Source organism: Bos indicus, chromosome 29 (genome assembly GCF_029378745.1).
Source record: "Bos indicus isolate NIAB-ARS_2022 breed Sahiwal x Tharparkar chromosome 29, NIAB-ARS_B.indTharparkar_mat_pri_1.0, whole genome shotgun sequence".
Taxonomy (NCBI): Eukaryota; Metazoa; Chordata; class Mammalia; order Artiodactyla; family Bovidae; genus Bos; species Bos indicus.
This window is the reverse complement of record NC_091788.1, coordinates 51,169,811-51,184,975: the sequence shown is the minus strand read 5'-3', so window position 1 is coordinate 51,184,975 and position 15,165 is coordinate 51,169,811. Positions and strand designations below refer to the sequence as shown.

General features: G+C 55.8%; 2 protein-coding genes across 2 annotated transcripts in view; one reads left to right on the top strand and one right to left on the bottom strand.

Annotated features, from left to right (window-relative positions):
* Positions 1 to 2,916: 2,916 nt before the first annotated feature.
* DRD4 (dopamine receptor D4) lies at positions 2,917 to 7,466 on the top strand. The gene is made up of 4 exons (XM_070783329.1): positions 2,917 to 3,186; positions 4,668 to 4,780; positions 4,884 to 5,416; positions 5,498 to 7,466. Exons 1-4 carry the CDS (start codon positions 2,917 to 2,919, stop codon positions 5,698 to 5,700), a joined length of 1,119 nt encoding a protein of 372 aa, XP_070639430.1. The 3' UTR covers positions 5,701 to 7,466.
* Positions 7,467 to 8,799: 1,333 nt separating this feature from the next.
* Positions 8,800 to 15,165, bottom strand: part of DEAF1 (DEAF1 transcription factor) — a 28,529-nt gene continuing 22,163 nt past the window's right edge. The window contains exon 12 of the mRNA XM_070783326.1: positions 8,800 to 9,239. Within this exon, the coding sequence (XP_070639427.1) occupies positions 9,135 to 9,239 (105 nt within the window). The 3' untranslated portion in view covers positions 8,800 to 9,134. The remainder of the gene's footprint in view (positions 9,240 to 15,165) is intronic.

The window sequence follows — 15,165 nt, the reverse complement described above, 5'->3', positions numbered from 1 at the left end:
GGGCCTCGGCTGTGGCACAGAATCTGCAGTTGCAGCACTTGAGCTCTTACTTGGGGCTCGTGGGATCTAGTTCCCTGAACGGGGGTCAAACCCAGGCTCCCTGCCTTGGGTGTATGGAGTCTTATCCACTGTATGACTGGAGAAGTCCCATCAATTGATTTTCAATGAAGATGTCAGGACTATTTAATGGGGAAAGAAGAGTTTCTTCAATGGCATTGGAATAACTGAATATCCACATGCAAACCCATGAAGCTGAACCATTACCTCATACCATATATAAAAATTAGCTCAAAACGAGTCAAAATCTAAATTATTTAATCTAAAATTATAAAACTGGAAATTCCCTGGTGGTCCAGTGATTAGGACTCTGTGCTCTCATTGCCAAGGTCCCAGGTCCAGTCTTAATCGGGGAAATAAGATCCCACAAGCCATACACATGACAGAAAAGAGAAGGAAAAAAAAAGGTCTTACAAAAAAATAAAATAAGACTCTTAGAAGGAAATACAGGGACAAATCTTCATGGCCTTGGATTTGCAATGGTTTCCAAAAAAGTTGTACAAATGACCAAGAAGCACACGAAAGATGCCCTATGACTTAAGGGAAATGCTATTCAAAGGCACAGTTTCATAGAATTACTGATGAAAGAAATCAAAGACTATCTCAATAAATGAAGAGATGTACTGTATTCATGAGTTGGAAGATAATATTGTTAAGATGTCAATTTCCCCCCAATCAAATTCCCAGCAGGACTTTTTTGCAGATACGGACAAGCTGATTCTAAAATTCATATACACAGGGACATCCCTGGTGGTCTACTGGCTAAGACTGCAAACCCCCACGCAGGGGGCCTGGGTTCCACCCTTGGTTAGGGAGCTAGGTCCATATGCCAACTAAGACCATGTACACCCAGGTAAATAAATAGATGCTTAAATAGAATTCACACAGACGGACAAAGGAGCTAGAACAGTCAAGACAGGCATGTGAAGGACAAAATTTAGAGGACCCACACTGCATGATTTCATGACTTACCATAAAGTCACAATAATCAAGACTACTATTGTTGAAAGACATGTGGACAATGAAACTGAGAGTTAAGAAATAGCCCCACAGAGATATGATCAAGTGCTCATGGACAAAAGTTCAAAGGCAATTCCATGGAGAGAAAAGTCTTTTCAACAAGTGGTGCTGGGATAACTAGACATCCACAGGCAAGAAAAATTAATCAATTAATCACATCAGCTCGTACCTTACAGATAAAAAAAAACCTCAAATACACTGTTAGGAGAATGAAGAGACAATATTCCTCTCCAGTCTGGGAGGAAATATTTTCAAATTACACATCTGACATTTCTCCCCATTTTTGTCTGCAAGACGTGTCGTTGTGATTGTTTGTTTGTTGTTTGTTTTTGCTGTGCTGCACTCCAGTACTCTTGCCTAGGAAATCCCATGGACAGATGAGCCTTCGGGCTACAGTCCACGTGGCCACAAAGAGTCGGACAGGACTGTGAGAGCACGACACAGCATGCTGCTGCTACATCATATTCTTTCCCCAATCTGGGCTGCATTTTCACTCTCTTTAAACAAAATATATTTTCTTTATATGCAGATTTCCATTTTCTTAGCATCACATTTCTTTATTTATTTGGCTGTGACAGGTCTGAGTTGGGGCTTGTGGCTCGTGGGCTTCGTTGCCTCAAGGCATATGGGATCTAGTTCCCGGACCAGGGATCAAACCTGCCTCCCTGCACTGGAAGCCAGATTCTTAACCACTGGACCATCAAGGGAAGTCCTTGGGCTGCCTTTTCACCCTTAATGGTGGCAGATGTCTGAGGACCAGGAGGGAGACTCAACGCTGAGGCCAGCCCATCCTCTGATAAGCGTTGAGTCTCCCTACTGGTCTTCAGACCTTTATCAGGTCTCCTGCGATTTTGCCCCTTGTGGGGATCATCACAGTATGTCTCCTCAGGTTGCTGTCTTCTCTTTAACTTCCCTGCGTGTAGGGTGTGCAGGTTGACAGGGTTCTCCTGTGGGGCTTCTCTTCTCTGTGAGAACGATGAGACTCAGGTAAGATTAAGCTCCCAGTGGCCTTCTCGTGGCCTTGGCTCCTTTTACAGCCTCTCTAGGCTTTGTGGGGTGAGCTCATTTTTCAGGCTCAGAGGGGCACACAGCTTGCTCAGGGTGATGGAGCCAGGATCAGGGTTGCCCACCCAACTGCTGGAGGAGGATAAGGGTCAGGCAGTGGCTGTGGGTTGGAGAGTGACTGAGTGTGGTCCAGGCTGGTAGGGACCCAGGTTGGGGTCTGCAATCATTGCAGGGGGAGATGAAGGGGGCAGAGAGGCCGGGTCGGGTGGGGGTGTAGAGAGGACTGCGCCTGGAGGGACGGAGAGGGAGCCTGGGCTGGGGCGTGCAGGCGTCTGTTGGAAGCAGCCTGGAAAGGATGCCCCCCACGCGGCTCCATCTCTGCCTCGGGGGTCTGCAGAAGCATCTCTGGAGGGGGACGCCCAGCCTGGGCCCATGCAGGGTCGCGGGGGTCTCTGAGGCTGGACCTGGTGGCGCTGGCGTGAGTGCCCGCAAGTCTCGAGGGATTGTTGAGTCGCCCTTTCATCCTGTGGGTTTCTCTGGGCGCTGACCCTCGCGTCGTCCCGCAACCCTGCGTGGCAGAGAGCGATGCTGGACCCGCCCAGGCCAATCACATCCCTTCACTGGGCCGGCGCGTTTGTCCATCTGCCCGGCCCTAGGGTCGAAGTCCAAGATACGCCCAAAATGGGTGCAGCTTGGAGCGCCCTGGGGTCCGCGGAGCCGGGCGGTCGGGGCGGGACTAAGGCCCGGCTGGGCGGGCCTAGGGGCGGGGCTCCGGCGCGCGGCCGGGACTGTCCGTGGTGCTGAGCGCCCGGCGGGGCGCGCGGGCCGGGCGCCATGGGGAACCGCAGCGCCGCAGACGCGGACGGGCTGCTGGAGGAGCGCGCGCCCGGCACGGGCGTCGGCGCCGGGGGCCCCGGGGCGGCGGCGGCGCTGGTGGGGGGCGTGCTGCTCATCGGCGCGGTGCTTGCGGGGAACTCGCTCGTGTGCATGAGCGTGGCGGCCGAACGGTCCCTGCAGACACCCACCAACTACTTCATCGTGAGTCTGGCGGCCGCCGACCTGCTCCTCGCCCTGCTAGTGCTGCCTCTCTTCGTCTACTCCGAGGTGAGCCCGCGTCGCCCCCGCACGCGCACCCTCGCCCGCTCCGGGTCCCCTGTCCCGGCCACACGGAGGACCGAGCCTGACCCCGCTGCTTGGCTTCTCAGGATCCTGGAGCTGGGCGCTGTGCAGCTCCCAGGACGACCGGAGCCGGGTTCCCTCTGAACCTCGCTCCCCCACCCGCCATCATCCCGCGGTCCGTCTGTCCGCTTCGCGATCCGTCCGCCCTCCCGCTCTGTCCCTCTCTCCGCTTCGCTTTCTCTGTTACCCAAGAGATGCTTCTGTTCTTCAAACACAGACCCCAGTAACAGGCGGCTTTTGCAGTCCAGACCCCCACCCAGCCCCCTCCGCTGGGTTCCCGTCCCCCCAGGGGGAGCCAGCTGGATGGACTGGCAGAGTCAGGCTTACCCCACACCGGCTCCCCTGGGGCAGAGACACAGAGGTCACCCCACGAGGCCACAGCCACACAGAGCCACGCATGCACACACGAGCACGACCCGGGCAGGGCACCCTCACTCCTGCGCTGACGTGGCTCACAGCAGGAGGGACCCTCAGCTTCCGGGAGGTGCAGGGCAGGGAGCCTGGCTGGAGGAAGGGGATGCCCACCCGGGCTGGGGAAGGGCCTTTGCCAGAACCTGGGTCCGGGAACCACCACACCCAGGTCAGGTCTGGCCCTCGGGTGGGTCCCCCTTGGTGCCAGCCATGTCCACTCTGCAGTTTGGGCGGAGAAAAGCTGCTTAGGCGGAGTTGGGGACGCGGTGTCCCGGGCTGTGGGGGGAGGGGAGGCATGGTTTTCTAAGGTGGAGGGTGAGTCCAGGCAGGGCTGGGCAGAGAGGCCAGCAGGACAGGGACGGGCATGACCTACTGCCCCCCCACCCGAGCTGTAGACAGACGTCACAGTGACGGCTCTTAAGCTCCTAATCGTCCCAAATCAGCAGGAGGAGATTTAGAAGGGGCGGCTGTCTGCTCCTCTGCCCTTGGTGGGGGCGCTGGGCAGAGGGCCGAGGCTGCTACTTCGTAACAATGATGTGCATGCTACCGTTGCCCTCACTTCAGGAGTGCGGGGACGAGAGTGGGATGACCTGTCCAGAGTCCCAGAGACAGTTTCAGCAGACAGGCCAACTGCGCGATCTGCTGGAGACGGGGGTGGATGCTGGGCTCACGCTCGAGGGCAGCAAGGTCCCCACCTGCAGGGAGGGGCCCCGCGGACCCTGAGCATCAGGGATCACCGCCAGCCGTTGCCTACGCCCCCAAACCACCCCTCCAATCCGAAGGCGTTTCCCAGTTCTAACAGGAAGGATGGGAGGTCTCTCGGCGCCCGGCCTGAGGGGAGGGGAGGACCGCCCTGCTTCCCGCGGAGCGGCTCCTCTGTTATTCAGCCCCCTCGCTGCCAGCAACGGCGGGGGTCAGGAAGACACCTCGGGGGCCGGGCCGAGGAAGGTCAGCTTCCCGCGACTACTGTTGCTGCGGCTCCTCTCCGTGCTCAGGTGCAGGGCGGCGTGTGGCTGCTGAGCCCGGGCCTCTGCGACGCGCTCATGGCCATGGACGTCATGCTGTGCACGGCCTCCATATTCAACCTGTGCGCCATCAGCGTGGACAGGTAAGCCGCCCCGCCGCCCTCACCGCGCTCCCCGCGGGTTCGTGGCCGTGGGCGCGCCCCGTCGGGCCGCCCCGCCCCGCCGCCCTCACCGCTCTCCCCTCAGGTTCGTGGCCGTGGCCGTGCCCCTGCGCTACAACCGCCAGAGCAGCGGCGGCCGGCAGCTGCTGCTCATCGGCGCCACGTGGCTGCTGTCGGCGGCGGTGGCGGCGCCCGTGCTGTGCGGCCTCAACGACGCGCGCGGCCGCGACCCCTCCGTGTGCCGCCTGGAGGACCGCGACTACGTGGTCTACTCGTCCGTATGTTCCTTCTTCCTGCCCTGCCCGCTCATGCTGATGCTCTACTGGGCCACGTTCCGCGGCCTGCGGCGCTGGGAGGCAGCCCGCCGCGCCAAGCTGCACGGCCGTGCGCCCCGCCGGCCCAGCGGCCCCGGCCCGCCCGCGCCGGACGCCAGCCAGGCCACCGACGCCGCCCCCGCCCCCGATTCCGGCCCGACCCCCGACGCCGACCCCGCCCCGGACGCCGTCGCGCCCCCGGAAGCCAATGCGGCCGAACCCCCGCCTCAGGCCCGCAGGAGGAGACGTGCCAAGATCACAGGCCGGGAGCGCAAAGCTATGAGGGTCCTGCCGGTGGTGGTCGGTGGGTACCGGCCCCGGGGGCGCGGCGGAGGGGGGCGGTGCCCAGGGTGGGGGCGTGGCGGTGACTCCGCCCCGCCCCCAGGGGCCTTCCTGCTCTGCTGGACGCCTTTCTTCGTGGTGCACATCACGCGGGCGCTGTGCCCCGCGTGCGCCGTGTCCCCGCGGCTGGTCAGCGCGGTCACCTGGCTGGGATACGTCAACAGCGCCCTCAACCCCGTCATCTACACCATCTTCAACGCCGAGTTCCGCACCGTCTTTCGCAAGGCTTTCCGCCTCTGCTGCTGACAGAGCGCCGGCGCCACCTCCCCTGGCGGGGACCCGCCTCGCCTGGGGCTTTGTAGGAGTAATTAAACAGATCCCGGGTCACCTGCTGGGAAGGTTTTCGGGGGGCGAGGAGGAGGCATCCCCACTGGCCCCATCTGGTCAGTTAACCCTTTCCTTCCTTCGAGGAAGGTCCTGGCTGAGCCCTGGGCTGAGCAGTGGGGCGTCAGGGAGGTGCATGCCCGGGAACAGGGGCGCCCGGGACCTCGGAAGGCTGCCTGGGCTCACACCATCCCCCACACACTCCACCCGACTCTGCTCCCCAGCCAGTGGCACCAGTCCTGCCCCCACTTTGGCAGCCCCCTCAAGGTCAGAACGCAGCTCCCTGCCTGCCACCCGATGCCCGAAGCCCAGGAGAGGGGCCAGGCGGCTGGGTGGGCTCAGGGAGGGCCAAGCACACACCCGCAAGGCACTCATCCATCCTCTGCCACGTGGCCAGGACCAGGGCCAGAGCAGCTAGCTACTCGCCCGCCCCCCGCCACAGTGTGACCCCCGTAACCTGAGGCAGCCCCTCCTGGACTTCACCTGGGCCCTCTCAGTCCCCCGTCGTGGGCGCCACGCTGCTCCCTAGTGCTGTGGCTGAGCGCTCTGGTCAGGGACACTGACCACCGAGCTGGCCACAACTGGGTGCCAAGTCCTTCTCTGGAAGGAGCTCCTGTGGGCTGTGAGGTGACAGCATCAGGCCCAACCTCAGGATGTTAAACTATTCCATGAAAAGAGGGGCCGCCCGTCCCCTCTGTGGGTGAGCACCCTTTCCTTCTCAAGGGCTCAGCTGCCACCTCCTCCAAGAAGCCTCCCCTGACCACCTGCAGGACCAGCCTGTCCATATCACCCTGGGAGAGACTTGCCCTCAGGGAGCCGAGCACTGAGGAACGGGGGGCCCATGCAGGATGCTGTGTGCCTGTACCACAGGGGCTGACACAGAGGGAGAGGGGCCCTGGGCGGGACCCTGACCCTGGGGCTGCTCCAGCCTCCAGCAGCTCCGCCCCTTTGAAACAAGACGATGGCCACAGCACGTACCCTGGGTCTCTTCCAGGGGGAGCCCCAGTGCCCAGGGAGGGTCCCCCAAACCCAGGGGGAGCCCCAGTGCCCAGGGAGGGCCCCAGATGGTACAACCGAGACTGGGCAGGATGCCTGCTCCAGAGCTAGGCTGATGATCCCTCTGAGAACCTCAGACTTGAAGTGAAGACCAGGGAGGGACCCACTGGGCTGACAGCAGGGTTAGGGCCAGAGTCAGGGTCAGGACTGGAGCAGGGGCCCTGACTGTGGCCACTGGCCCTGCCGCCTGGCTGCACGTCCCGCAGGTCCACAGGCCACACCTGTGCCCTGAAGCTCATCTCTGCCGTGTACCTGTCGGGCCTTCTGTGGTCACTTCCGGTGGTTAGAGCTAGTTTCTGCTGTTGCCAAGAGGATCTCCGCTGGCAGCAGCCACACCCAGTGTGGACACCAGCTGCTCTGCCCACCCCCCAGTGTCTGCGTGGAGAGAGGCCACGTGCCCATCTCTGCACCCTTCTCATCTGTACTGGGAACAGGGTGACCACGTCCCTGATAGGCCAGGCTAGTAAGTGCACCTCATGGGGGCGGGGACGTGGATGCGCTGGAGCCTGCTGCTGTCCCTGGGCCATCCCCGCTGTGCACAGACTCCAAGAGGGGGACAAGCTGGAAATGGAGGGCAAGCTGGGCAGGGGAGGGGCACGGTGGGCTTGGGTGCAGATGCCGGAGTCTGGCTGACCCGGGGCTCCAGCAGGCGCCTCGAGGGTCCCAGCACTGGGCAGGCCCCCTGATGCCAAGCGTCTCCACACCTCAGCAGAGGACCAGCATCCTGATGGCTGCTGCGCTGCGCTGACAGATGCCGAGCCTGCCCTGTCCCTGGGGGTGCGTCTGGCAGGAGGCACGGTCAGAAGGCAATGCCGTCAGAAGTGCTGACATGGAAGTGAAGGTGCAACCCACACTTGGTGTCGTGGAGTTTCTGGAAACCTCCTGACGTCCAGCACGATGCAGAGACAGCTTCACAGGCTCAGAAACCATACATTTTGGAAAGTGCTCCCAAAACACATAGTCCCAAGGCTTCCGTCCTGAGGAGAAGCTGCCCCTATCCCAGGAAACCCTTGCCCAGGACAGCCTCCCTGCAAGGCCTGGTCCAGAGAACGCTGCACTGCTTGAAGGGGTCCCCTGGCCAGAGCTGGACACCAGGGAAGGACCTGGCACCCTTTGCCTGTGGGCTTCATGCCCACCTCAGTCGCCATTTTAGCCTTTTCATGTTTGGGGAGACTCCTTTCAGGGGTGCAGCCATCACCAGCCCCTCCTGCCGAGGCTGTCATGCCTCCCCAGCTCTCTTAGCTCTCCAAACCCCAGGAGGCGGGGCTGGCCTTCCCTGAGACAGTGGAGAGGAGTGAAGACCAGCTAAATAAAACCCGAATAAACCCACTTAGCCTGTGGAGGCCAGGCAGAGCGCCGGCAGAGGCTTCTGGGGGCAGGGCCCTCCATCACCTGCAGCCAGGCCGGGCGTGGGGACGGGCCCTGGGGCTCCTGGGCTCACAGCCCTCTCCCTCAGGCCTCCAGCCACCCCCGGGCTCACCCGGAGCCAGTGGCGTCCCCGAAGGCCATGTGCTATGGACTGAGAAGAACCTTCTGGAAACAGGAGCTGGGAGATGAACGTGGAAGAATCGACCAGGGGGGCAAGCATCGGGGTCAGAGTCTGTGACTGGGGCAGAGCCCCTACCTCCTCAGTGCAGAGAAGAGGGGGCGCTGCAGACCCAGGGCTCCCCCAGAACAGGCACTGGGCACAGGCGGGCTTGGGAAGTCACGGGGATCAGGCCCCAGGCTGCTGCCATGCTGGGTGGGACTGCTGGGCTTAGGCAGTAGCCGTGCCGGGCAGGTGCCCAGTGGCCCGGTGCACCCTTGCAGAGGAGGGTGGCAGGCCAGGGCGCCTCGTCTCCCCCGAGCCTGGACAGTGGGGCTTGGCCTTCCTGGCTGGTGGCTCTGGGACCCCCGCCGGGCAGGGCCCCTTCTGTTCAAGGCTTCTGAGCTGCACCAAGAACAGCCCCCTGGGGAGGTCAGGACTGGAGTCACCTGTCCAGGTGGGACAGGGGTATTGACTTTATTGACAAGACACATATATGTACACGCGTGTTACAGAACACGACACACCCGTAGGGAAGACTGGACGCTCATGATCCAAGGGATTAAAAAAAGCACCACGAGCATCGGGCCCAGGCCGTGTCCACCAGCAGCCACGGAGGGGCCAGCGCCCGCCCCCAGAGTTCGGCAGTGGGAGCGCGCTGCTGAGGGCGCCGGTTGCCCAACGTCCACTCGTAACTTGGCCAGCAAGTTCCTCCTTGTCCTCAGAGTCCCCTGTCCTCCAGGGTCCTTCCTGGCCGCAGAGGCCCCACGGGCCCTCACACGGTGACCTTCTCGATCACGCCCTCGCCGACGTGGACGTCGTCCCCCTGGACAGTGACGGCTGCAGACTGACCACACATGTGCTGGTGGTCCTTCCAGTCCTGCAAGGGAGGACAGACCGAGTCACGGCTCCGGGAGTGGTCGCCCCCCCGAGGCCGCGGTCCTGCACGTGCTGAGCAGCCAGCCTTCCTGGGCAGGGGCGCCCAGCCTCGACCACCCTGTTTAAGGAACGCACTCAGAGGCAGACAGCCTGGATGGCCCTGCAAACACGTCCACACTCTCATCTGGCGGCTTCCTCCCTGGGATCAAGCAAACACAATCACACCTGCAGAGAAATACTTGTATCTGACGTCGCTGCCCACCGTGTTACTGATAAGCGCCCAAGTGAGAACACTAAGCGTATCCACAGAGGGGCTGGGTGACAGGGCCCCCCAGGAGGTCGGGGAAGACGGCCCACACCTGCCGTCAGGATAGGAGATGCTGCCGCCGCTCACAGGCTCTGAGGGCCTGACGGGGTGTGGTTAGTGGAGACGTGGACCCAGAACACACGAGAGGCTAGGGTTCAGTGAAACACAAGACGTGAATGAGCGTCACACACGCGTGGAGGAGCAGAGGCCAGGGTGACCCCGGGAGCAGGCTCTGCCTGCCTGTCTCCATGCTGTCCTCTGCTTCCGTATTGGCTACAATAAGTGTGCCTTATTTTTACAATAAAAAGGTGAAATTTCAAATCATTACAGGCATACCTGGGAGAGACCGCAGGTTCACCTCCAGAATAAAGCAAATGTCACAACTGAGCCAGTCACCTGGGCTCAGCCGTCCCAGGCTTGCTTGGGCTATGCTGCACTGCGGTCTGTTCAGTGTCCATGGACCTAATGCAAAGGACACTCTACTCCTAAAAACGCTGACCGTGCCCTGTCAGTGCATGGAGGCCACAGACCCTCCATTTGTAAACACAGTTATCTGAGAAGTGCAGAAAAACAATGTCTGGCTGCGTATCAAAAGAACAGACGAAAGTTTGTGGAGTATAGTTGATTTACAATGTTAATTTCTGCTGTACAGCAGTGATTGTTAAACATGTTATGTTTTTGGCGTATTCTTCTCCATCATGGTCTACCACAGGACGCTGAACACAGCCCCTGCTGCGGACAGTGGGGCCTTGTGTCTTCACCCATCCTCACTTTGCTAACTGCAAACTCCCAGTCACCCCCCTTGCCCCACCCTCCTCGGCGACCACAAGTGTGTCCTGGTGTCTGTGAGCCTGTTTCTGTGTTGTAAATAAGTATCTGTATACTTTTTTAGTATCATTTTTAGTTATCATCTGGATCATTGTTTAGATTCCACATGAGTGATACGATATTCATCTTTTCTGACGAACGCCACTTAGTGTGACAAGCTCTAGGTTCGCCCATCTTGCTGCGAGTGGCCTCATCCCCTTTTTATGACTGAGTGATATCCCACTGTGTACACGCACCACAACTTCATCCGTTTCTCTGCTGATGGACACTTAGGCTGCTTCCATGTCTTGGCTACTGTAGATACTGGTGCTGTGAACACTGGGGTACATTTACCTTTTCAAATTAGAATTTTGTCTGGATATATGTCCAGGATTGCTGGGTCATACAGTAACTCTGTTTTATTAAATTAAGGAAACCTCACACTGTTTTCCACTGTGGCTAGAGCAATTTACACCCCACCAACGGCGCAGGAGGGCTCCATTTCCTCCACATCTTCTTCAGCATTTGCTGTTTTTCAGACTCGAATAAACTTTTAATTTGAAAATTACCTGACTATGTAAATCCATATAGTATGTAAAACTCAACGTGTGCTGGGCTCACGTCCACAATGTTTCAGTTCCGTTCAGTCGCTCGGTCATGTCCGACTCTTCGCGACCCCGTGAATCGCAGCTCGCCAGGCCTCCCTGTCCATCGCCAACTCCCGGAGTTCACTCAGACTCTTGTCCATCGACTCAGTGATGCCATCCAAACATCTCATCCTCTGTCGTCCCCTTCTCCTCCTGCCCTCAATCCCTCCCAGCATCAGAGTCTTTTCCAATGAGTCAACTCTTCGCATGAGGTGGCCAAAGTACTGGAGTTTCAGCTTTAGCATCATTCCTTCCAAAGAAATCGCAGGGCTGATCTTCAGAATGGACTGGCTGGATCTCCTTGCAGTCCAAGGGACTCTCAAGAGTCTTCTCCAACACCACAGTTCAAAAGCATCAATTCTTCGGCGCTCAGCTTTCTTCACAGTCCAACTCTCACATCCATACATGACCACTGGGAAAAACCATAGCCTTGACTAGACGATCTTTGTTGGCAAAGTAATGTCTCTGCTTTTGAATATGCTATCTAGGTTGGTCATAACTTTCCTTCCAAGGAGTAAGCGTCTTTTAATTTCATGGCTGCAGTCACCATCTGCAGTGATTTTGGAGCCCATAAAAATAAAGTCTGACACTGTTTCCACTGTTTCCCCATCTATTTCCCATGAAGTGATGGGACCGGATGCCATGATCTTCATTTTCTGAATGTTGAGTTTTAAGCCAACTTTTTCACTCTCCTCTTTCACCTTCATCAACAGGCTTTTGAGTTCCTCTTCACTTTCTGCCATAAGGGTGGTTTCGTCTGCCTCTCTGAGGTTATTGATATTTCTCCCGGCAATCTTGATTCCAGCTTGTGCTTCTTCCAGCCCAGCGTTTCTCATGATGTACTCTGCATATAAGTTAAATAAGCAGGGTGACAATATGCAGCCTTGATGAACTCCTTTTCCTATTTGGAACCAGTCTGTTGTTCCATGTCCAGTTCTAACTGTTGCTTCCTGACCTGCATACAGATTTCTCAAGAGGCAGATCAGGTGGTCTGGTATTCCCATCTCTTGAAGAATTTTCCACAGTTTATTGTGATCCACACAGTCAAAGGCTTTGGCATAGTCAATAAAGCAGAAATAGATGTTTTTCTGGAACTCTCTTGCTTTTTTGATGATCCAGTGGATGGTGGCCTCTCTGGTTCCTCTGCCTTTTCTAAAACCAGCTTGAACATCTGGAAGTTCACGGTTCACGTATTGCTGAAGCCTGGCTTGGAGAATTTTGAGCATTACTTTACTAGCATGTGAGATGAGTGCAATTGTGTGGTAGTTTGAGCATTCTTTGGCATTGCCTTTCTTTGGGATTGGAATGAAAACTGACCTTTTCCAGTCCTGTGGCCACTGCTGAGTTTTCCAAATTTGCTGGCATATTGAGTGCAGCACTTTCACAGCATCATCTTTCAGGATTTGAAAGAGCTCAACTGGAATTCCATCACCTCCACTAGCTTTGTTCGTAGTGATGCTTTCTTGACTTCACATTCCAGGATATCTAGCTCTAGGTGAGTGATCACACCATCGTGATTACCTGGGTTGTGAAGATCTTTTTTGTACAGTTCTTCTGTGTATTCTTGCCACCTCTTCTTAATATCTTCTGCTTCTGTTAGGTCCATACCATTTCTGTCCTTTATCAAGTCCATCTTTGCATGAAAGTTTCCCTTGGTATCTCTAATTTTCTTGAAGAGATCTCTAGTCTTTCCCATTCTGTTGTTTTCCTCTATTTCTTTGCATTGATCGCTGAGGAAGGCTTTCTTATCTCTTGCTGCTATCCTTTGGAACTCTGCATTCAGATGTTTATATCTTTCCTTTTCTCCTTTGCTTTTTGTTTCTCTTCTTTTCACAGCTATTTATAAGTCCTCCCCAGACAGCCATTTTGCTTTTTTGCATTTCTTTTCCATGGGGATGGTCTTGATCCCTGTCTCCTGTACAATGTCATGAACCTCAGTCCATAGTTCATCAGGCACTCTATCTATCAGATCTAGGCCCTTAAATCTATTTCGAACTTCCACTGTATAATCATAAGGGATTTGATTTAGGTCATACCCGAATGGTCTAGTGGTTTTCCCTACTTTCTTCAATTTAAGTGTGAATTTGGCAATAAGGAGCTCATGATCTGAGCCACAGTCAGCTCCCAGTCTTGTTTTTACTGACTGTATCGAGTTTCTCCATCTTTGACTGCAAAGAATATAATCAATCTGATTTCAGTGTTGTCCATCTGGTGATGGCCATGTATAGAGTCTTCTCTTGTGTTGTTGGAAGTGGGTGTTTGCTATGACCAGTGCATTTTCTTGGCAAAACTCTATTAGTCTTTGCCCTGCTTCATTCCGTATTCCAAGGCCAAATTTGCCTGTTACTCCAGGTGTTTCTTGACTTCCTACTTTTGCATCCCAGTCCCCTGTAATGAAAAGGACATCTTTTTTGGGTGTTAGTTCTAAAAGGTCTTGTAGATCTTCATAGACCCGTTCAACTTCAGCTTCTTCAGCGTTCCTGGTTGGGGCATAGACTTGGATTACTGTGATATTGAATGGTTTGCCTTGGAAACGAACAGAGATCATTCTGTCATTTTTGAGATTGTATCCAAGTACTGCATTTCGAACTCTTTTGTTGACCATGACGGCTACTCCATTTCTTCTGAGGGATTCCTGCCCACAGTAGTAGATATAATGGTCATCTGAGTTAAATTCACCCCTTCCAGTCCATTTCAGTTCGCTGATTCCTAGAATGTCGACATTCACTCTTGCCATCTCTTGTTTGACCACTTCCGATTTGCCTTGATTCATGGACCTGACATTCCAGGTTCCTATGCAATATTGCTCTTTACAGCATCGGACCTTGCTTCTATCACCAGTCACATCCACAGCTGGGTATTGTTTTTGCTTTGGCTCCATCCCTTCATTCTTTCTGGAGTTATTTCTCCACTGATCTCCAGTAGCATATTGGGCACCTACTGACCTGGGGAGTTCCTCTTTTAGTATCCTATCTTTTTGCCTTTTCATACTGTTCATGGGGTTCTCAAGGCAAGAATACTGAAGTGGTTTGCCATTCCCTTCTCCAGTGGACCACATTCTGTCAGATCTCTCCACCATGACCCGCCCGTCTTGGGTGGCCCCACGGGCATGGCCCCACAATGTTTCACATCATACATAAAAATTAACTCAAGATGGATCATAGATCTAAAAACAGGGAGTTCCTGATGGTGCAGAGGTTAGGATCTGGCCAGGGTTCAACGCTCGGTGGAGGGACTTGGATGCAGCAAGCTGTGTGTGTAGTGCAGTCCCCAAAATAATAGTGAGTTAAAGAAAATAAAAATTCAAGACTTAAAATTATAAATGTTTTAGGAAAAAATAGATTTCCCTGACCTTGAGTCAGGCAAACTTTCTGAGATACTACACCAACAGCGTGATCTCCATTAAAAACATTTTTAATAAAGTGGGCCTCTTGGGACTTCCCTGGCCATTCAGTGGTTAGGACTCCACACCTCCACTGCAGGGTACAATGGTTCAATCCCTGGTTGGGGAACTAAGATCCCATTAGCTGCACGGCACGGCCAAAAATAAAGAATAAAGAATTTTTAAAAGCTGGGCTTCAAATTTGTATTCAGACTGCACATAGATGTTGCCACACTTGATAAGGAGAGGAATAATCCCATTTAAAAATGAGCAAAAGATCTGAATAGACATTTCTGGCCAAAGGATATTCAACTACCCAGTAAGCACACAAAAAGTTGCTCGACATCATCAGTCATCAGGGAGACGCCAACTAAACCCACTGGCCGCCACCCCCAGTGGCAGGGCTACAAGCAGAGGGCACGAGTGAGCCCTGCGGGCAGGGCGGACTCACTGCTGGCCAAGCTGAGTTTCCTACCAGAGTCACACACAAGTCTGCCTAAAACGTACATGTGAATGCAGCCGAGACAAGCACCTGCCCTCCGGCGAGTCCCTCCTGAGTGTCCACCGACACTCACCCAGTGGGGGCTGCCCAGACATCCGTCGGGTGACGGCTGGAGAACAGGCGAGGTCCAGCCACACCGGGCAGACTACCCAGGCCCACAGGGTGGACCTGAAAGCTGCTCGGGGGAGCCGGATGCAGGCAATCACACGCAGCGTGAGTCTGCTGTGGCCAGTGTGCAGAGCGGGTGAGCGACGGAGGGAGAGGCTCCTGGTCGCCAGTGCC

Bases quoted from the DNA above. Each gene is read 5' to 3' on its own strand.
- DRD4 (XM_070783329.1), top strand. From the start codon at position 2,917: ATGGGGAACCGCAGCGCCGCAGACGCGGACGGGCTGCTGGAGGAGCGC. The intron at 3,187-4,667 runs GTGAGCCCGCGT...CTCCGTGCTCAG, and splicing joins CTCTCTTCGTCTACTCCGAG to GTGCAGGGCGGCGTGTGGCT. The intron at 4,781-4,883 runs GTAAGCCGCCCC...CTCTCCCCTCAG, and splicing joins TGCGCCATCAGCGTGGACAG to GTTCGTGGCCGTGGCCGTGC.